Here is a 23,257-nt window from a genome sequence, read left to right on the forward strand (position 1 = left end):
CAACTATATAAGCAGGACTCTCCCCTGAAACAAAGCTAGGATATCGACAGATACCATTTCCAAAATCTCTGTTACAGGCCATGGCATGCTCCATAGGAGGGAAAACAGGCACATGAGTATCAATTGAGAGAAATATCAATCAACAGACAAGAGACATTATTAAATAATATCCACCACCCATTACAACCCAGGAAAGCTCTCATTCAAAAGCCATGTTTTGAGGAATATGTAGTTATAAACCTTCATGATTTGGGGCTAGAAGCCAGTTTCTTAAATGGACAAGCAACCCCAAGAATAAATGGATAAACTGGATTTCATCAAAAATTAAAAGCTTTTTGTTTCAAAGGACATTATCAAGGAAATGAAAAGACAATCCATGGAATGGGAGAAATATTTGCAAATTGTATATCTGATGGAGGTCTGCTATCTAGAATACATAAAAAAAAAACAAACCCTTACAACTAAGCAGTAAAAAGCCAATTTAAAAATGGGAAAAAGAGTTTGAGTCAACTTTCTCTAAAGGATAATACCAATGCAACAACGAATACATGAAAATATCATTAGTCATTAGGAAAATACAAATCTAAAGCACAGTGTGATCCCACTTCCCCCCACTAGTATGACTTAAAAAAAAAAAAGACAATACATGCATTGGGAAGATTGTAGAGAAACGGAATTCTTACACCTTCCTGGTGGGAATGTCAAATGGTGTAGTTGCTTTGCTTTGGAAAATAGTTTGGCAGTTTCTCAAAAAGTTAAACATAGGGTTACACATGACGTAGCAATTCCACTCCTAGGTATATAGCTAAAAAAATTGAAAATATATGTCCACGTAAGGGGATAAGAACCCTACGTAACACAGAGATGCAGGAAGAAGAATACTGAGAGAGTTGGAACAGGAAACAGTTTCATAATTAATTGCATAAATTAACATTGGTTTTTCTCCTGTGTTTTAGCTTTTGTGTGTGTGGGGGGGGTTTTTTTTTTTTTTTTTGCTTTAAAGAACGTTTCCTTTACTACATACATCCTAAGAATGTATTGTAAATGGAGGAAGATCCAAATAAATGTAAAAGCTTGTCAAATACAAAGCAAACAAAGATAACTAAAGGCTAGCATGCTTCTCTTGTGTTTTTAATGGACAGAGGAAAAAAAAAACACTAGAAAGACACAGGGAAGACCATCATGACAGTCTAAGACATTGGAATCTATCCCTTATTGGAAACGCCTTAAGATCTGTTTTACCTTAAAGGCAAGTGGGATGAGTTCATGACAGCCCTTAAGAAAACCTGTTGGGAGGGGTGCCTGAGTGGTTCAGTTGGTTGAGCATCTGACTCTTGGATTAGGCTAGGGTCATGATCTCATGGATGGTCAGATTGAGCGCCTTGTCACACTCTCTCCCTCTACCGATCCCCCCAGTCTCTCTCTCAAATAAATAAAGATGAACAAAAAAGAAAACTACTTGGGAAACTATTTCTGCCTTGGTGATTTATACACACACAAGAATGAACAATCATAACTATGCTGAGATAATGTTTTAGAAAGAGATGGGAACTGTGGTATCAGCACAAGGGTAGACAACAAGGGAGAGTGGCCAGTGAGGGGTGGTCCCCATCAGTGGGGACCTTCAGGGGGACCAGGCAGCCTTGTGTATCAACATGGCCTCGGCAACTGGAAGGCAGCAGCTCCCCAGGTTCCATGACACCCCAGACGTTCCAATTCTGTTATTTCAAGTGCAGACCGTTACCTGGCATTCTGAGTGCTCCCTCTGTGGTTCCCGTTGGAGTCTGAGCTAGGGGCAGGGCCTTCGGCTCTCAGCTCTGGCATCTTGAACCTTGTTTTTGTGGTTACCGACTCTCAAGAGCTGTGGGGTGTTGTTCCAAAAGTTCCCAACAGTAAGTAAAGACTTCCTGTATCCTCACCCCCTCAGGCCTGATTAAACCTACTTGATTTCACTGGTTTTTAACCCATCATGTGTTTGGGTTTCTTCTCCTCAGTCCCCAGCTCTTCCTCTTCGGCCACACATCACCATGGCAGCACCTCTTGGCCCTCTGTCTGATCCAGGGGCAGAAATCAGCCTCCTGGAAATCAACCAGGAGCTTCAATCCCAGCTGGAAAAAAGCCAGCAGGATTTCCGGGACCTCAAGGAGAAATTCCTTATATCCGAAGCTACTGCCTACTCCCTGGCCAACCAGCTGCAGAAATACAGTAAGTCCTACAAGGTCATGGTCTCCAAAGAGATGGCTGTCTGTATTCCTTCTGAGAAACTAAAAACCTCTCCAGATGCTGTCTTCTCTATTTCCAATGTCACGATAAATTTCATCTGATCACAATCTGGGAAAGGTAGAAGTGGGTATTTACCCTCAGTTTGCTGAGGATGGGAAAACTGAAGACAAATAGGTTAACAGTGACATGTCAGGTGGGGTTAGAGTTAACATCCCAGTTATTGCTTCCTGGTGCAGACACAGAAATGCCTGGTCCTCTCAGGATGGTCTCTGTGCCGTATCAGATCCTGCATCACTGCTGGCCTAAGTGTCAGGGACTAAGGAACTCTCTCAGGTCCCGCTCCTCTGAGGTCCCATTGGTAAAGCACCGAGATGCTTACACTGGGGAAACATGCTGATGGTACACATGGGCGCGGAGGCGGGGAGGGGGGACGGGAACAGGTGACACTACCTGCCTTCAAGGGGATGGAAGTGAGGTCTCCTTTCCCCCCTGAAACCGTGGCATCCATGAGTGACGCCATCCACACAGTGACTCCCCTGGTGAGAGGGAACCCGTGCACGGGCTCTGCTTCCTGAGTCCACGGAGGCCATTTGATACCCAGTGGTAAGGTTGAGGGTGTTTCAGGGAACGTCAGACAATCGGTGCTACCTCCTCTGTCTCTCCCTGAGCTGGGGACCTTCAGAGATGCAGGATGGCCAGCAGGTCCAGGCCTGGGCCAGGAGACACGTGGCCAAGTGAGAGTGAGGGTGAGTGGGGGAGACCACATCCCGGGGAACCACCCAAGGCAGGGTGTGGGGCAGGCCCTCCCCCACAGGCAGCCTGAAATGGGGAGCTTAGCAGCCTGTTCATTAGGAGGGGCCTGCAGTGACAGAAGGAATCATGAGAACGGGACACATGCAAAGCCGAGGGATAGGAAGGAATCCTGACAACTCTGAGCCCAAATTTTTGTCATTTTCTCACAATTTGCTTTCAATACAACAAGGGGAGGTATAATTAAAAACGAATGATGCAGAGAAAAGTAAAAACTGAGGCCTGCTCTTTAGGAAAGGGAAGAGATGATGAGCTTTCAGGGAAGGACAAGCAAAGTTTTGTTTACAACTTTCCTGAAAATCATCACATAACTGTGGGAAACCAGTTGTGAAGATGATGCAAATAGATATCACCCGAGGGCTTGGGGTGGAGGTAACACAGCACAGGGGTGAAGAGCATGGGCCCTGCGCCAGTTTTCCTGGACTCAAATCCATGCCGCCCATTGTCCTGTGCCTCAGTTTTCTCCTTGTTAAACTGTTACTGTTGTGGGACCTACTTCTCTGAGTCAGAGTGAATACTGAGTGATTTCTTGTAAAGCTCTAAGAGCAGAGCATGGAACCATGTAACTCTGTTCATAATTCTACTGCTTGTCATAACACAAACTGTATTAGGATTTGGCCATATTCCTTTCAGGTGCTTCTGGTTTTATGCATTGTGGTTTCCACAAGTGTAACCAGATGAATTTTTACCTTTGAGATACTTGCTCAGTATAGAAATCCCAGCTCAGGGGACCCATCGGTCCTGTAGCCCTGGGGGGCTTACGTCATGTCCCTGCTTAGTGTTTTACTTAGGAGGCTGCAAGGCTTGCTAGAGTGGCCATGATCAGGGGAACCCGAAGTCTGACTCCACCAAATACCAGTTCATCACCGTGTCCAGTTCCTCTCTGTGCCTTGGGGCTGTTCTTTCCTGGGCTCTGCAACAGGGAGTAATCGACTGCCCTGGAGTTGGGAGGCTGAGGATTGAGATGTGGAGCTCCCAGCGCAGAGCCTGGTGGCCGGGGTTCCATTTGTCCTGGGATGGACCCTGCCTCGTCCCTTGAAGGCAGCGAGCACAGCAGCATGTCCAGCTTTCCACTGAGGCAGGCATCTCTGTTTCTCAGAGTGTGAAGAGTCCACCGACATCATTGAATCCGTGCTGGGGGAGAAGGTGCGGTTTGAGAAGGGGAAGCGGGCAGACACGGTGGCTGAGAAGCTCAGGTAAGGAGGGCTCCGTGTGGGAGGCTGCAGGGAAGCTGTGGGCATCTCTGACTTGGGGCAGCAACAAGTCTGGGCCAGGAAAGGGCAGAAACATCATGGCAGGCACGTGACCCAAATGTTTCTAAAACAACTAAGACAACAGTGATTGGTAAATGATGGACTCCAATGACTCAGAGCCTCATTCTCTCTTTTGAAAAAAATATCAAAGTCACCAAGTTCAAGGGAATAATTCATGGCATTTAACACATTCAGTGTTGTGTGATCACCACCTCACTTACCTTTCACAGAGTCACGACCTGGCTGACCACAGCTTGTCATCCTTTCTTTCAGACAATGCTGTCCTCTTGACCCTGCCATTCTCCTGAGCTCACCAGTTCACACCAGCTGTCCTGTCCACCCTTCTGTGTCTGGCACTGTGTCCTTTCACTGCACGCTGCCCTATATGTAGTTTTCCAGGGAAATGGGTGTCCCCGAATTGAGCAGCTGAAGGGACATGTCTCTGGCGTGTGCTTAGGAGGACCCCTGGCTCTGTTTACAGAAGGAAAAGATGCAAGGGATGTGTGGGGGCTCACAGGAGCATGTCTGATACAGAGGAGACCTTGATTTACCTTCTTCTTTCTCTGCCACAGGCAGGTCACCTCACATGTGTGAATTCGGCTTCGAGGGCTCCTTTGGGGAAATTCTGCCAGAAATATCCACGAAAGCCCTTATAATCCTTTGTTCAACTCTTTGCATTTTAAAATTTTCTCTCTGTCCCACCTTAGGCTATATCATATCCTAATTAAAGATCAGGCTAAAGAGCTGACCCGTTTGTGTCAGAAGTTACGGGAAGGGAAAGACGTTTCCCAACTACTCAATAAGCACCTCGAGGACCTCCTAACCCATGATGACCCTGAGCATCCCCAAGGGCAGGGCTTCCAAGAGCAACTGGCTGAGGGGCGCAGGCTGGCCAAGTGCCTTGTCCGAAAGCTCAGCGCAGGTAAGGCGGCCACAGGCCCTGATGCCCTGAGCTGCCCCAAGGCCCTGGGCTCACAAGAGACTCCCCACCTGTCCTCACGCTGTTTGCAGCAGCTGTCCTGGGTTCCCCATCGTGTGTGGGGCCATGAGAGGACCAGGACTGGAAGGTGGTAACAGAGAGGAGAAATGCACAGGGTGGAGGTCATGGTGCTCCACGTGTCTGCTTCCTCCCTGAGGGAATGCAGCCTTTGGGGCAGGAGGCAGCCTCCACCGGTGTTTGAGCCCAGAAAGCAGAATGTGACAGGAGGATGCTTGTTAGTGTGCAAGGATCCCTGCACTAAGTGGGGGGTTCCCAGACTCAGCGCAGTCTGTATTAACTGTGGGTGAGAAAGTGAGTTTAACTTTCTCCATATCGGTCTCCTCATCTGTAATATATCAAATACCCTGTTGACACTGTAGTGATGAGATAGGGAAAATTCATGAATGCACTTCAGGAAAAAATAAAACTCCTGACCGTGTGGAGTTGGACGAGTACTTGATGCAGCAGGACTTGGAGGTGGGAGCGCTGTTTAGACTGGAACACTTCATAGACAGATGTCCCCTTGATAACACTGAAGCCCACGGGGGCCCAGGAAGTCCCTGGTGGAGGGATGAGGGACAGGGTGGTTGTCCTGCCATGAGGGCAAGGAGGAGGCTCTATGTGAGAGCTGTGAACGCACAGAGAGCCTGTGGCCGTGGCGGGACCTGCGGCACGCTGCAAGACACAGTTTGCAGAAGTCAAGCTGACAACCATCCCCTGATATGGACAACAACAGACAGTAAAACCTGTTGCCCAGGTTCAGTGATGCTGATCCTCAGAATCAGAGACACACTGCCTGATGCATCAGAAATCCATGCCACAGACATTCTTAAAGACAGTGCCCTAAACTCAGTAGAGTACCTAGACATGCATAGACCCTTAGGTCTCTAGGGCCATAGAAGCCACTGTGTTTAGAGTGCCGATATGGGAAATAGCTGACGGGACATTTCTGAATTTATTTGCAGAGAATTATGAGGATGAGGAGGATGAAGAAGAACAAGAAACCCTCACTCTCAGGTGACAATGAATATTCAGGAACCAATAACGTGTGGGTAAAAATGGACAGGGTCTCAGAAAGTAGAGTGAGTGAGGTCAGGAGAGTCACAGATGTCAGATGCAAGGATAAGCAAAACTGCAGATGGTCCACAAAGGATGACCCTGTTAGCTTGGTTGTCTGTTGTCTCTGTGGTGTTGTAAGACCAAGAAGAATTCACCAGCCTTAGGATTCCCCGTGGGTACAAAATACCCATTCTTTCCTGTAAATGGACACCGAGAGGAGATGCGTATGTACTTCCTATACAGTTCTCTAAGGTCCTTGGTAGGAAGGTAACTAACCAAGGAATTGGAAAATAGACAACTAGCAAAATTAAACACCAAGAGAAGTACCTAACCCAAAACCAAAAACTTGGGGTGTCATGTGACACTATTAATACCAAGGTGCCTCGAAGGTCTACAGGGACTCCAGAGCTGTAAGCACTTGATCAATCTATGTTAAAGTCACCCTGACTCAGGCATGTGGTGGTTGCCCCTGGTCTGGTCTCCATCTGTGCTTCATGTTGTGACTGCACCCTACTGGGATGGTGGAGTCTCATTCCTGGTCAGTGCTTCTGTGGCCGGTGCTCTGAGGATCTGCTGCTGCTACTCTCCCAGCACCAGGCAGCCACACTCTGCCTCTTGTAAGATGGAGTGCTTGTTCCCTCTCCAGCCGGCGGTCCTTTGCTTTTTGTGACCACTCCCTATAACTCCCATCGAAGCCAGCTAGGAAGCCACAGTGTCTGATCCTCCTGGTTTGATCTGTCATTCCTGTCCTACCCGGCACAGCATGGAGCAGCAGGAAGTCGAAAAGAAGGAAGTCCTACAGGACACAGTGGATGAGTGTGTTTTGACTCCTTCAACTCTGCAAGAAGGTTGTGAGAGCGACCAGTCCTACAGTGATGGTGAATTCCCATTAGATGAACAGGAATTCGGCTCTGCTCTGGATTTAGCCTGTGAATGCTCCCACACCCAAGGGGATGAAACTCCATGTGGTCCCCCAGGTAATGTCCATGTTGTTTGTTCTGCATACTTTGTCTACACTGAGGAAGGTCATCTCTATACACAGGTGTTACAGACACACATTGCTTTAAATCAGGACATAATGGATTTGGAAACACAGACATCAGGTGGGTCAGGGAGCCTTCAACCATCCTAGGCAGGGGCCATGCCTCTGCCACCCTGGCCCCCGTGTCTGGCCATTGCACCTATGTCAGGGGCGACAAACTCTACCCACCTCAGTAGGACATCCACAAAGTGTTGTCAGATACCCTACTTGGATCAAATGTCTTTTGTTCCATGCAATGATACTTTCTCTTTAGGATCAATATCTCTCGAGGTCCTAGACCTGTCCAATGTTGTTGGTTCCCATACCTGCATATCAGGAAAGGTGCTTTCCCTGGTGTCACTGCTCTCAGTCCCAGGCACTATCTTTTCTATGTTGGTTCAACTTAGCCAAGTGGTCATCTGCAAACAATTGTATCATTACCTTGTATGTATGTTCCTGTGAAGCAAAGCCGGGCTCTGGCATCACTCAGACCACAAATGGCTTTTGTGTCAGTAGAACACCAAAGATTCTTTTTGATTTGAGGGTTTCTACAACTGATTCATTAGTCTAGTCTCAAGTATTAATTCCCGTGAAGCATCAAGAACCATGATATCTCATGGAATAACCCCATTTTGCAGCAACACTTCAAGAATGTGCTTGGACTCTTCCCCAGGACCTCTGGGGAAAATATATTAGGAACTCTTTTTACAGACTCCCATCAGAGGGGGATATTGGGATAATTTGTAGGGGACAAGGAAGTGAATTTCCGCAGCAGGTCAGGGAGCAGTCCTGTGCACTGCTCATAAGACTTAATTTGGGGGGTACCTGGGTGGCTCAGACAGTTAAGCGTCTGCCTTCGGTTCGGGTCATGATCCTGGGGTCCTGGGATCGAACCCCACATAAGGCTCCCTGCTCAGCGGGGAGCCTGCTTCTCTTTTTCCCTCTGCTGCTCTCCCTGCTTGTACTCTCTCTCTGTCTAATAAAAAAATTAAAAAAAAAAAAAAAAGACTTAACCTTGGGCATCCTGGAATATCCCTGCCAGAACACTAGGGTCTTGCCCTGAGAAACTTAATGTCCTTGCAGTGTGGGTGGTCACTGTGTTGGTAATATGGGTAGTGTAATTTCCTTAGTGTGACCTGCTGTCTTGGAACTTATTTTCAGAAAGTCAAGATGATCTTGGGGAAGGAAATGGACAATACCCAACGTGCCCCGGGTAACTCTGAAGACTGCGGACTATGAATTTTCCTGGTGACCTCTGGAGACCTCACATCCAGGGATAAAGAGAAAGTGCTGCCTAGAACTATTCCATCCATTCGGTCAATAGCAGACTATGCCCTTTAACCATGTCATCTATTTTCATGTGGTAGTTGTATAGGTCTCACTTTCTTACTCCCTCTCATGTTGAATAACCTACAGAGAGTGAACACACATGAATTGACCAAACCCAGGGATTTCTGTAATCAGCTGTTGTCTCCTGTGTGGTTAAAACCAAAGTGAGATGCATGTCAGCTTTGTGCCTGTTTGACATCATCATGTTGGAGGATTTTTGATAGCAAGAGAGGAAATTGAAGAATAAATGCATGTCCTATCAAAATATTGAGAAAATGTTCCTTGGAGTCAGAATGTCTGAGAGTCAGTAAGGCCTCAGGAAATTTAGTCACTTGGACACTGCATGTAAAAGTCAATGCAACGTATGCAGCAGGGTTGAAGCCACTTGTTTTGATTCCCTCTGTGTGCTGGAAGTCATAATTTTGACGTGAGTATGACAGGGAGGGTTTAGTCTCCTCCTCCATCACCTGGTTATGAGGTCCGTGCACAGAGTATCTGCTGCTCTGTCTCCCACTGCTTCTCGTATAGGAGGCCACACTCTGCTCCTTATATAGGGGGATAGTTTTTTCCCTCCAAGGGGACAGCCACATTGCTTTCTGTGACCACTCGCTATAACTCCCATCAAATCCAGCTAGGAAGCCACGGTGTCTGATCCTCCTGGTTTGATCTTCTATCATTCTTGTCTCACCCGGCATAGCACGGAGCCCCAGGAAGTTGAAAAGAAGGAATTCCTACAGGACACAGTGGATGAATGTCTTTTGACTCCTTCAACTCTGCAAGAAGGGTGTGACAGCGACCAGTCTTGCCATGATGGCAAATTCCTATTTGATGAACAGGAATTCGGGTCTGTTCTGGATATGGCCTATGAATGCTCCCATTCCAAAGGGGCTATAACTCCACATAGTCCCCCAGGTAGTGTCCATATTCCTTGTTCCTCACACCCTGCCAGACTCATACACCTCTCCAGCCCAGGCACAGGAGGTCACTGCCAGACCTCCTAATTTTGAATTCAGCTCTTGTCCTCTCTTGAAAGGCTCTAATTTCCATTCTTAAACCATGCCCCTGAAATTCGATGCCTGCCAAGGCTGTTGGCAGCCTTTTCTATATCTTTGGAGATGGCACTCCCCTGGTTCACTCTCTTCACTTGGTCTATCTCTTCATTTGTCTTATCCCAAGTCAGCTGAGAACCAGAACTGGACCACTGCTATGGGACAGTGTATGTTTCTCTGGAGCAAGGCATGATCCTGAAACTTCCCTACCCCATGAATGGCCCCTGTTTCTTTGTAGCTTTGAAGATTATTCTGATTTGATGGTGTGTAGAATCCGTTCATTGGTTTAATCTGAATGGCTTATTCCTCTAAACCATTCACCAACAGCATTTCAGATGGAAAAAGCCTGAATATTGCAGCAATCCTCTAGGAAGTAGCCAGGTAGTTCCCCAGGATCTCTGGGAAACAGAATCAGTTCGTCTGCATAGACTCAAGATTTAGGATGCTGTGATGATGGCCTGTTTTATCAGGGACATTTGTTTAATGACTCAAGAGAACAATCCCAGTGATTGCTTACAGGGCCCTACCTAAGCCCTCCTGGATGATTACTCTCACAGTTGCCTGTTATTACTGTGCTTATATTTCTGTCCTGTGCTATGCAGGATATAGGAGTGGGCATTTGTGAAGGCGAATCTGCTTATTGTAACTCTTTCTCTTCATTATTTGCAGAAAACCAAATTGATCAGGAGGGGCTGAAAGGACAAGAGTCAGCTGCCCCCAGGTAATTCTGAATACTTGGGGGCTGTGAATTCAAAAGTGGCACCCAGGGAAAAGCAGAAAGTGCTGAAGAGAACTATATTATCCATTGGGTCAATGACAAATTATCCATTTTCCCAATGTTCTCTGTCTTCATTGTTGTACTTGGATTGCTTCCCATTTCTTAATTACTTCTCGAGTTGAGTAACCCACAGTCAGCTGACCCAGGTGAACTAATATGTCACAGGGATCGCTGTGCTTGCTCATTCTCTCCTGTGTGCTTTAGAGAGACATGCACATCTGCTTTCTGCCTTTAGATTTCGCATGTTGACGTGTTCATAACATGAAAATATCATAGCAAGTAGACAAACATATTCTATCATGCCACAATGTTCAGAGAAAGAGGCCTTCCTGGCATGAGATTTCTGTGCCAGTGGACTGCCCCCAAAGCTGCCCGTGCTTGGCCACTACATGCAGAACTCAATGCCATTTGAATGGAAGGGGGAAAGCCACCATTCTGGGACTCTGTATGTTGTGAGTCATGACTGGACGGCACAGAGATAATTCAGTCTCTTTCTTCACAAGCTTGCTATTTGGCCTGTGCGCTGAGCACTTACTGTCCTTCGATCTGCTGCCCCTGTGACAAACACAACTTGTCCCACAAAAACAAGAGTTGTTTCTCTCTTTAATGGGTCCTCCCTCTCTTTGCTTTCTTGACCACTCCTTTCTGCCTTCCATCAAAGCCAGACAGGACGTATGATTTCAGATCCCTTTAGGTTAATCTTCAGTTGTCCCCACCCTGCAGGCTCAGCAGACAGCTGGTAGAGGTGGTAGAGCAGGACATCTCAAGGGACTCTCAGGATGAACACTACTTGACATATTCAGTTCTTCCCGACCTGTCTGACTCCTGCTGGCCTTACAGGAGCGCCGCCATCTTCCTACCTGAGGAACTGGAAGTCTGTTCCTCTCTGGAAGTGACCAGTGAGTACTCCGTTGTCCAGGTGATCAAGCTCCACCTGGACACCCACAAAGATCTCCTGTTCTTTGTACCCCAGACCTCTGCTGTGCCGAGAGAGGTCATCCCTGTGGGCAGGCCCTGTAGAGACATACTGATCTGAACTGTGTTCTACGATTGAGTTTTAAGCACAGAGATCAGGTGGTGAGGGAGCTTTGCTCTCTTCCTACTCCCAGGGCATGCCCATGTCACCTTGGCTTCTCTGTCAGGTCGTTGTTGGGCCAAGGCAGGCACCACAAACTCAACTCACCTCAGCAACATGACCATAGAAGGTGTCTGTCAGACCTAATGTGGATGAAATGTCTCTTTTCACCTTTAATAAGCTCTATGCTTCATCTCTGAGCTGGGTCCCTTAAGAATCTATGCTTGCCGCAGTCACTTGGCATTCTTGTCCAGGGTTAACTGGTTTTGCTGTTCTTAGTCCCATTCTCTGTCTCCTTTAGGTTGGCTCGTCTTCCTAAACGGTTGTCTGAAAACCCACCCTAAGTGTCTCCACTGAAAGCTTGTTTGTGTTTCCAGAAGCAGAGCTGTGCCTTGGCATTCTCCCACCACATGAATTGGGCCAATGTTCTGAGTAGCACCAAAGACTCACTTGAATTTGAGGGTTTGTAGTTACATGCCATCTGTTCAGTCTCAGTGTACAAATTCCAGTAAGCCTTCAACAACCAGCTATCTGATGAGAGAAGGCTGAATGTTGCAGTAATCTTTTTAGAATGCAGGGAGGCTGGTTCCCCAGAATCGGTGTGAAAAAGAGAAGTTAAAGTGCTTGCACAGACTTACGACAGGGGAAACTGTGATGCTAATCTCCTAGAAAATGTAAATTTTTCCAAATGCCTCAGGCTGGGAAATCAAGCCAGTTATCACAAGACAATATCGGAGGCACCCTGAAATATTCTTCTGATTAAACCTGTTCTCACACTGAACATATCTAAGTGCGTGGGTAGCATTAGACACTGGATTATTAACGTACCAAGAAGGATCTCCTTAATGACCTGCCCTGTCTGTATATATTTACAGAAAAACAATTCCATCAGGAGGAGGAAGAAGACCAGGACCAGATATGCCCCAGGTAACTCTGAAGAATCATGGGTTGTTATTTCAGTGCTTAAACTGAAGGACTGCATTTCAAGGAAAAAATAGAAATTGCCGAACATACTTATTTCATCCATTCTCCAATCACAAAATATCTCTTTTAACCATGATGTGTGTCTTCATTGTGTAACATGGTTAAGTTCCTTTTATTGACCCCTCCATTTCAATAACCTGCAGTTAGTTGAACTTGGTGAATTAATCAGTCACTGGGATTCTCTGCATTCCCCTCTTCTCTCTTTTTGTAAAACCAGTGAGAGGCATATCTGCCTCTCCCTCTTTGGTCTTACCACATTGAGGATATATTATAGCCAAAGAATATCTAGGATAAAATTCACATCATGTCACAATAGTTAGAGAAAGAGGCATTGAAGACACAAGATCTCTCCATTTTGAAGATGCCTTTTAACGCCCGGGTTCACGGATTCTCCATGCATGTTGTGAGTCAAAACTTCCATTTCACAATAGTTCAGTTTGTTGCGCAGAAGCTTAGTTCTGTGGCCACTGCCCTGGGCACCTTCTCTTCTCTGTCTCTACTGCCCCCACAGCAGCCACACTCTGCCCCCTGAAGCAGGAGGATAGTTTTTGCTGTCAATAATGGGTGTGTCCCTTTGTTATGAGTGTAATTCGCCACCGCCCATCAAAACCATTAGGATGCTGGGGTGTCTACTTTTCTTGTCTTAATGTTCAGATCTCCCCACCCTACCAGGTTCAGCAGGGAGCTGCCAGTGGTGGAAGAGCAGGATGCCCCATGGGACTCACTGGATGAATGCCATTTGACTTCCTCAGCACTTCCTGACCTGTCTGACCCCCACGGGACTTCTAGGAGGGCTGACATCAACTCATTCCAAGATCTGAACATCTGTTGTTCTCTGGAAGTAGCTAGTGAGTCCTCCATTGTCAAGGTGATAAAGCTCCAACAGGACTCCCAAGTTGACCCACTATTTTTGGTATCCCAACCTCTGGTTCCGCTGAGATGTGTCATTGCTGTGTAGAAGCCCGGTAGACACAGGGATCTGAGTCAGGCTCTAGGATAGACTTTTCAGCATAAACATCAGGTGAGTCAGGGACCTGCCCTTGGTTCCTCATCTCAGGCCATGCTTCTGGCTCCTGACAGAAGTTAGGACATTGGAGTCAAGGCAGATGTGACAAGCTCACACTCACTTTTGCTGCACATGCAAAGGTGTGTGTCTTTGTTCCTAATTTCCTTTAAATGTGTCTCCTCATCTGCGATGCTCTCATTTTCATACCCGAATAATGTCCCTTGAATATTTGTGCCTGTCCAAAGATGTTGTCAGCCTTACCTGTATCTTTGGATTTGTCGTTTCCCTGCTTTCACTGCACTGATCCCCAGTGTCTGTGTCCTCCGTGTTGGCTGTCTCGACTGAGTCATCACTGGAGTATCAGGACATCAACACCTCTACCATCAGCTTGCTTGTATGTTTCCCCAAAGCAAAGGTGAGCCTGGGCCTTGCCCCTCCCCATGCATGGCTCATATGTCTGTGTGGCACAAAGGATTGTACACAAAAGATTCCTTTTGATGTGAGGGTTTGCAGATTCCATCCACCAGTCTGGTCTTTGTGTCTAAATTCCCTTAAACCCTCACACCTAGAGCATCTCATGGGATAAGGTAATGAGAGAAGGTTGCAGTACGTTTTTAGAATGCAGGTAAGCTGTTCCCAAGAATCTGTGGTAAAACAGATGTTTCACTCTGTACACGGACTCTTGAGCTGTGGCTCTATCACCTCAGGGAGCTCATGCCCGATGGTTTAGGAAAGCAAACCAAGGCACAATCCCAAGACACTACCTGAGGGCTCACAATATCCTGCTGCCCCACTAAGGATAATTATGCCTGTGCACTAGTTGTATCGCATACTTAATTTTAATGTACAAATGTTGTTCTGTTTAATGTGACTGGCCCTGTGTGTATTTGTTTGTAGAAAATCATAATGATCTTTTGGAGGAAGACCAAGACCGGATATGCCCCAGGTAACTCTGAAGAATCATGGGCTTTAATTCAATGGTGATCTCAGATCTAGGCAAATCTAGAAAGTGCTAAATGTACCTATTTTACCCATTCAGCCACCCACAACATGGTCCGTTAGCAATGTTCTCTGTTTCACTGTGGTACTTCTATAGGCCCCTTTCTTAATCCCTCCCAAATGTAGGAACCTCTAGTCCATTGATGCAGGTATCCTAACAATCACAGGAACTCTTCGTATTGGATCAATCCAAAATGCATCTGTCGCTGCTGGTTTCGCATTATGATGTTGGCAGGAATTCATGGCAAGGAAAGTGTTTAGGAAAAAAAAATTCACGTCTCAGTATTTAGACAAGTAAGCGTTGGACACACGAGCTTTCTAGGAATCTACAATGCTGCCAGTCTGGGGTTGTCTTGGTGATTTCTGTAAATTTCAACAAAATGTATGCAACAGTGTGATGCTGGTTTTATTGTTTTCTGAGTGTTCTGTGTGTTGTGACTCTTGTGCACAGGGTGGTTCAGACTGCTTCCCTTAAGCTCCCATTCTGGCCATGCTCTGAGCACCTCCTGCTCTTACTCTCTCCCTGCCTCCCTGATCTATCCCCACTGCAGCCACACTCCGGCCCCAGATAGAGGCAGAATGGTTCATCTCTCTTGATGGGGACTTCCCATTGGTTTCCTGTGACCAGTCCCTCCTCCCTGCCAACAAAACCAGCTGGGACTCCATGTTGACTCAACCTTCTCATTGTATCTCCTGTCCTCCCTGTAACACCAGGTTCCCCAGGGAGCTGCCAGTGGCAGAAGAGAATGAAGTCCCACAGGACTCACTGGACGAATGTTATTTGACTTCTTCAGTTGGCCATGACCTGCCAGACACCTGAAGGCCGTATACAAGTGCCTCATCCATAATTGATAAGCCGGAAACCTTCTTGGGTCTGGATGTAGATGGTAAGTACTCCCATGTGAGGGGCACAAAGTTCCTGGGGCTCCCAGGAAGCCTGTCTTCTCTGTATCCAACAACCTAAATAGGCTGAGACATGCACCCGTGGCAACAGGCCCTGTAGGCTCAAACTGGTTTGAACTCTGCTCTTGGATTTAATTTTGAAAACATTGGGACTCCCAGGTGGTTCATTTGGTTATGCATCCAGCTCTTGATATCCACTCAGATCTTCATCTCAGGGTTGTGAGATCAAGCCCCAGGTTAAGCTCCACACTGGTTGTGGAGACTACTTAAAAAAAAAAAAAAAGGTATCTTGTGGATCAAATTTCCTTTCCTTCTGTCGCAGACTACCTTCTGTCACCTGGCCCCCTCACAAGTGCAGTCTGTTGGTACCAAGTCAGGTTAGAGAGGAAAAATGTAGGGAAAAGGACAAAAAACTCAGGCACCACTATCTCACCTGGAGACATCTGGGTAACAGGCCTCTTTTTATTTCTTTCCAGAAGAATCTTGTGCTGCCCATGAAATTTTATTGCCAATTGTAGTTCCTGTGTGCTTCCTGCAAACTCTCTGGCTCTCCACACAGGTTTCCAGTCAGCTCCATATTTGTAGCATCTGTGATATTGTTGCTGATTTCAAAGTTTTTGCTCCTGGGGTGACTACGTTCCTCTGGAGCATTTAGATGGAAGATCCTGAGCATTGAGTCCTGCCTGTACAGCATGGTTTCAGTGAAGCCAAAGCTCTAGCCCTGGTTTTCCATCCTCCACGGATGGCATGCTTTTCACCCTTTCTGCAGCGTCAGTGATTTTTTCCCCCATGTGGATATGTTTTCAGTCACGTGTCTGCTCAGTGGCATAAGTCCTGTAAATGATCAATGGCCTGTGCACCTGACATGGATATGGCCTCATTCAGGAACAAAGCAGAGTTGTTCCCCTCTCCAGATTCTTCAGAAAATGCTGCCTGCTGAGCAAGACCCCCTTGGGGCCACACTCGCACAGGAGTGCAGGCTAAAACCCAATTTCCCATTTCTTCCCACTCAGGTTATTTTTCGGCCTTCCCTTCTTGGAGAAGCATTTGCATTGTTAGGAGACTTTCTTTGCTCATCAAATCACCTTGTAGGAGCAACAAGGAGTATATGATGTTCCTTACCATGTCAATGTTGTATAGTGAAATTGGCCATGGAAGGTTTTGTCCCTCAACCTTATTTGGTCAGTAACAGCCTTTCCACACTAGGACCACCTTCTCCCCTGTTTCCCATCCCTCCCCGAGGGGCAAAGAAGCAAAGGCTTCCTCAGGATTATAGCAACTCAGGAAGCAGAAATGAAACACACAGTTATTTTGCTTTTGTTGTCTACCATGCCCCTTCCCATGCCCACTCAGCAGCAGCTCTATTGTGCTGGAAGCATTGGGTCCTCACAGGGACACTCTCCAGTCCATGCAGAATCTCCTGTGACAGCTGAGGGTGCTGAGCCTCATCAAAGTCACGTCACTTGCCCAAGACCCCTGGCCAGTGCGGAGTGGGACGTCAGACTCACCAGATCAGACTGTCATTGCTCACAACTCAGTCCTGTCAGGGAGTAAGTGGGGATGGGGTTCACCCTTTCATCTCTGCTTCTGTACCAAATAATTTGAAACAGTTGTAAATGTAAACAAAAAGGTTGCAAGAATGCCCCAAAGACCCCTGTGACCCAGCCACATATCCGCCAATTCCTACCCTGTGAGTCAGTCTGTGGTGTGAGCAGAGCCAGCGGCTCATCCAGCCCCTCCAGGAGATCAATGTCTCCAAGAGGCTCTCCATCCAAAAGCAATCAGGGCTGAGGGGTCCCGGGCCTTTTCTGTTGCCACCAGGGGGCCCATGGAGGCTCCTCACTTGGCTGCCTGGCACCCTTGTAAGGCTGCACAGTTCTCTCAGAGATGCTGACGGCCAGGTGTGGGTTCCCATCGGGGCAGGGATGAGAAAGGTTCAGACACATGTCTCAGAAGGCAGGTGTGTGTGATACGGCCTTCCATTCACCCTGGACCAGGGGGGCATAATTCACCCACGTGGATGGGCTGAGATGAGTGAATGCAGCATCTACATTATACACTGTCTGTCCAGGTGCGGGTTCCGACGGCAGCATGTGAACAGTGTGCACAGGGTGTGATTCCAGCAGCAGGGTCACAGGAGGGCTACCCGGCCCCATCCTCCCTGCACAGGGAGAAACCCTGTAGAAACAGGCCAGTCTCGGGTGCCTGGGTGGCTCAGTTGGTTAAGCGACTGCCTTCGGCTCAGGTCATGATCCTGGAGTCCCAGGATCGAGTCCCGCATCGGGCTCCCTGCCCAGCGGGGAGTCTACTTCTCCCTCTGGCCCTCCCCCTCTCATGTGCTCTCTCTCTCTCTCTCAAATAAATAAATAAAATCTTTAAAAAAAAAAAAAAAAAAAAAAAAGAAACAGGCCAGTCTCACCCGAAATGCCAACCTCATCTTTGATCTAGGGCTTTTCCCCACCAGCCAAACTAAAAATAGTGGGCAGTCCTTCAGAGTTTAATAAAATATTTTCCCTTTTCTTCTGCATGTGCAAAGCATATTGTATGAGTAGATTAAGTGAAGCCTGGCAGTTGAGAAAAGAGCCATAAAAGAACATGAGGAAATCAGGAGTGATAACTTTAAACACACTTAGACCTTCATTCAAGATAACGTTTGAGAATGGGGAACCTGGTTTTGACAACTCCTTCCCCAACCAGATGTGCTAATTGCAGAGGATTGAGCCTTTCCCCCAGTAGGAAGTATCATAAAATCTTATGACATGTCCTAAATTATGAATGGCTAGTACACTGTGCCTCGAGGAATGATGGAGGGCCCACCGATCCGAGAGACATGTTTGTGGCAGAAGACCTGGGAGCTGGGGAGACACCTGGCATGGGGCTGGGAGAAGTGATGCTGGAGGACAGAGAGGGACCATAAGATCGAGGGACACCAGAGGCAGGGTGAGGAGTGGACTGTGTGCAGCAGAGAGTGCAGTGAGTGTTCACCAGCACGGTGGGCTTGTGGGAAGACAGGACTTGGAAGCATTGACGGGCAGCCGAAAAGAGCAGATAGAAGGTGGGAGAATCCATGGTGAGAGGAGATACAGGGTGCTGCCAGGGAGACTAATCAGTCACAGATTCTTGGACACCGTTTGTAGTGACAGATGAACAGACTGGTGAGAATGAGATGCACACAGGGGACCAGGGCCCACGGCAGGGAGGTGCCACGGCCTCCCTGAGGCTGACCTGCTCTGGCGAGAGGCTGTGGCAAGTCTCTGGTTAGCCCCCTTTCTGAGAACACGGACTCCCTTCACAGTAGCAATCTGAGCATGTTTGATTAGGGACTGCGGCCCAGACCTCACTGAGGGGTGTGTGATGCAAGGACTGGGTGCTGTATGCCCTCCCTGAAGACCCACAAGTCTGATCCTGTAGCACCTCTGTTCTGGAAGTTTCCAAAGGGACTCAGACCCCTGCTACATTACTTAAAGCTGTTGGCGCCTCCCCCAATGGCAATAGAATATATCGAATATAGATGTGTGGATGGGGGAAGGGAATCAAATATTGCAGATGAGAAACTTCAAAAGGCTCCAGAGCTGTGAAAAGTTCCCATAACTTTGTCCGTGGTCCCTTCTCTAGTGGTACCTGAAGCATCTAGAGGTACCCTTTGCAACTCCCTTCTTCAGTGGTACCTGAAGCGTCGAGGCCGAACTTCTTCCCCTGTTCTTTTTGTTTTGGGTACACACCAGCAACTCCTCCCCATGTCCTGAGGCCTCTCTAGGACCTTCTCTCTAGGCTGTGGGACCAAGGTTACTACTAACAGAATGATAGGCATGAGCTCGTGGGCCCATCCAAAGGCCCTGTGGGGTCAACGGGGGGATTTTCACCTCAGGGACTTTGCAGGCTGGGCACCTGCCGTCCCAGCAGCCCCAGGCTGGGACATAACGGTGACATCTCCTTCATACACATGGTGTCTGCTTTTGTGTCTGCTCGCAGGGTGGTCTCACAGACAGGCAGGGACATCAGACATGGGTGGTCTGGGAGTGCTCAGCTAAGGAGCCCGGGGATTCAGCTCATTGAAATCTCTTCTTGCTTCAGCTCCGATGAAGGCTCCCTGTCACCAAGGGCCATGAAGTGGAAACTGGACTTTCCAAAGAGCAGAGGTGCAAACTTCAGGAGCACAGACACAGCCAAGCACCCAGGTGGCCAATATTCTGACACCGCAGCTGGACCAGCAGTTGGATTGTGGTGACAACAGAGCCAGGCTCAGCCTCTCCTCCACCCTCGGGAGCCTGGATGCCAAGATGGGTTCTGGGAACCAATGGCCGCTCTTCCAAGGTGAGTGGGGAGGGGAGTAGGAAGTTCTGGTCCCCACATTGGTCATCACCGACTCCTGGCTGGAGGCCCCATTGGGGTGAGGTCGAACCCCACGATGCTCCAATACAGCGAGGTGAGCAAAAGCCTGTGTTTAGTACCAGCTCTGCCCCAGGTCCTGGGCTTGCGACTTCCTGGCTGTTTAACTGGCCAACGTAGTCATCTTCTTACATATTGTCCCCTCAGTCCCCTCTTCGGAACCGCTGAAAATGGTATCTCCGTTCCATCAATGCTGGGAGCATGAAACCACATCTTTTCTAGGGGGCCTGATTCAACAACAATTGCTTGATAACATCTATGAATTTGTCATGTCTGATTCTTGGGCCTCTGTGGTGCTTTAACACTTGGAAAATGGTGTCAGGGCTTGTTTCATGTGGGGTGGTCCGTTCCTACCGGCCCCACTTCCCCGAACCCCATCTCCCGTGGCTTTCTCAGGAAGGCTCGTGTGCCCGGTTTTCTCTCCTTCAGCATCTCCAAGCCCATCTTCCCTGTTCGGCGCTCACAGTCACAATGGAAATACTGGTCTCCCGCTTATTTTTGTTTTTTCCCTTTTCTAAAGAAATAAGGGGCCACTTTCTTACATAAAGTGCACGCGTCACTCTCTCCTCTGATCCTCCGTCTAGTTCGTCTTCTCCCCTCATCTCTGGGGCCTCGTTCCCAGCTTCCTGCTCATCAGGATCCGCCTCTGCTCAGATTTCCTGACGTCTGAGATTTTCCACCCTCCCCTGGGTCATGTCTCTCCTACCCTCCCGCACTCAGTGTCCCTTCCTGGAACCTGGGGTGGCCGGGGGCTACTCTGTCAGGCGCCAAACAACCTGAGAAATGAGGAAGCGCCGTTCCCACGTGGCGGTGACATAAGCAGCAGCACGGTGGCACCAGGGAGAGGTCCCAGAGAAAGAGCTCAGTGAGTGTTCGGGGATGCACGGCCCCAACAAGGGCCTTTGAACGTGACCTACTTACTGTCTTCCCCCTCGAGCCTCTCTGTCACTTCTCCTCAGTGCCCACAGTCTTGGCCCCGACTCACCCCGCTGGCTCAGTCCCTCTCTCTGTGACTCACCTTCCACAGAGGCCTGAGCAGAAAACCAGGCTCCATGCCAGGTTCTTTGTCCATTCCGGCGAGTATAACAGAAACGCCACAGACAGGCTGACTTGTCAACAACAGAAATCGATAGCTCACAGTTCTGCAGGTGCCGTAGATCCACAATCAAACAGGTGCATCTTCGGGCCTGGTGACACTGCCTTCCTGGTTCAGAGGTGGCCGCCTTCTTGCTCTGTCCTCACAGGGCGGAGGGACGAGGGAGCTCTTTGGGGTCTCTCTTATAGGGCATGAGTCCCTTTTATGGGGGGATCTGCCTCCCAAAGTTTCACCCCACAATACCATCACATTGGGGATTTGGTTTCAACCTATGAACTGGGGGTGAATACAAACTATCACACTGTGGCAGGTGGTTTTATTCTGCTCCCCCTGAAATCCTTCCAAGGTGTTGAACAGGTCACCTGTTTCTCGCCACTGCTTTTCTCTTTCTTCTTGAATTTATGTATTTTTTCCAATTTCAACTGACCAGAAAGGGAGTTAGAAGGTTATGTTCCATGTCCCCCAAGTCCCTATTTAATCATTTTCTCAATTAGATACATACGTACATACAGACACACACCTTTATATCTTATGTCACATACATGACGTATATTATACATAGTGTTCATATATGAAATGTACCACATGTTGAGGCGTGTTGTGTAAATTCCCCAGCTTTCTCTTCCCTGGTTGCTCCCCAAAGGCTTCCCTTCAACTTTGACTTTGGCTGATCTCTACAATCTCTTCCCTCCAATAGTACGGCCTCTTTCCAGCATGATTTCCTTGCCTTTGTCTTCTCTTCCCCGGAACTACTTCTCTTTACCAATTCTGTTTCTCTCGATTTCACTTTTGTCGATTGTGAGCACGTTGGCCTCCTGGTACTCTTATCCTTACAGGGTAGTGTGAGAGAGAAGAAGAAAACAGGAAATAATCAAAGTGTGTCCACTGGCTTCCCCTCACCTGTGACCTGTCGGATGGCCTTTCTCATTCTGCCCACTGTCCTTCTTTGGCGTCAGTGCAGGTGGAGGCTCAGAAAGATCATGAATAACAGCGCATCCTGTTGATGTGCTTTTCTTGTCAGAGCTGGGTTTGGAAGCTTCCATCTGCATGAAGACCCTCCCAAGCTGGACGGTGATGCTACAGAGGGCTCGAGGGACAGCCAGTGTGGGTGTCACGTCTGTGGCCCCATGAAAGCCCTCGGTGCCATGAAACAGAAGATTATCAAGAGGAAACTGCAGTTCGGCAAGTGGAGACTCGCAAGCACATTCCGTGGCCTTCAAGCTTAGGGCACAGAGGTAATCACACATAAGTGGCTCTGGGGCATGGATTCCTATTGCTCTCCTTCTGATTCTACCTCCTCCCACCCCCAAACACACACACTCCTTGTTCTCTTCCTCAATTGGTCACTCTCACAGCTGGTGCTACCTCTGTCTGGTCTTACCTCTGTTTCCCACGGGGCTGCCTCCCTGCCTTTGAGCCCCCTTCCTCAGAAAGCAGTGGCCCGCAGGCCCTTCCATCTCCATCACCTGGTTGCATCTGGCCCTCCTCAGCAGAGCGGCATCATTTACACATGTCGCCAAGCAAGTGGAACTTTTCGGGAAATCACATAATTTCTTGGCCTCTGCCTTCCTTCCCTGCTTCCCCAACCAAGGCCTCGTTCTCCCAGGAGCATTGTCTTAATGAGTCACTTGCATAAGCATTCTCCTCCGGGGTCTTTCAGGAAATCTGACCTAGGAGTACACGTAACCCTCAACTTCTCCATGTGAATAAGAAGTGTTAAAGCTGAGGAGAAAGTGCCCCCACGACAAAATCTAGATGAGAACCCGAGTCACAGCTGGGAGTGCCACAACGGACCGGCTGGAGTCAGGTTTCTCCTCCACCCCTATAATATAAGATACAGGAAGAAATACATATCGCATAAAAAGCCAGTGTCCAAAACATAATCCCTTCCCTGATCAAAGGTCAAGGAATTTAGTGCTTTCTTTCCTCCTATGACAATGAAAAGGACAGTTCACTAGTCACTAAGTGGATTTCACAGCCCCTGACAGGTTCAGTGCAGTTTGAAAGAAAATATTTTAGTCAAATTTTGTCCTTTTACACCAACTCAGTAAAGAAGCTTAGGTCTCATTCTCCTATGTTAATCCATTTGCAGGCCCTTCTTTACACCAGTAAACACTGACAGCCTATGTCCTTAGGGAAAGTTTGGAAAAGAAGGGATGAGAATCTAGAGAGCTAAAACTAATGCTTTCTCATTTTCACTTAAGAGTTTGTGAGTCTATGTAACGAGAATATTCCTAGAAATGCCCTAAGGTCTATCCTGTGTGAGATTATCTTCCGATAATGTTGGTGTCCCTGAGTGAAAAT

General features: G+C 48.0%; 1 protein-coding gene across 1 annotated transcript; it reads left to right on the plus strand.

Annotated features, from left to right (window-relative positions):
* Positions 1–1,969: 1,969 nt before the first annotated feature.
* Positions 1,970–22,179, plus strand: LOC116641515 (neuroblastoma breakpoint family member 6-like). The gene is given in 18 exon segments (XM_032419243.1): positions 1,970–2,019; positions 2,021–2,205; positions 4,133–4,229; positions 4,994–5,208; positions 6,231–6,282; positions 7,087–7,301; positions 7,397–7,427; positions 9,372–9,586; positions 10,393–10,444; positions 11,225–11,400; positions 12,452–12,503; positions 13,215–13,408; positions 14,464–14,512; positions 15,280–15,452; positions 16,482–16,626; positions 19,580–19,782; positions 21,975–22,004; positions 22,007–22,179. Coding segments are annotated over 18 exon segments (2,307 nt in total).
* The last annotated feature ends 1,078 nt before the right edge of the window (positions 22,180–23,257 follow it).

This window comes from Phoca vitulina, unplaced genomic scaffold (genome assembly GCF_004348235.1).
Source record: "Phoca vitulina isolate PV1807 unplaced genomic scaffold, GSC_HSeal_1.0 scaffold2, whole genome shotgun sequence".
In the NCBI taxonomy this organism is placed as follows: domain Eukaryota; kingdom Metazoa; phylum Chordata; class Mammalia; order Carnivora; family Phocidae; genus Phoca; species Phoca vitulina.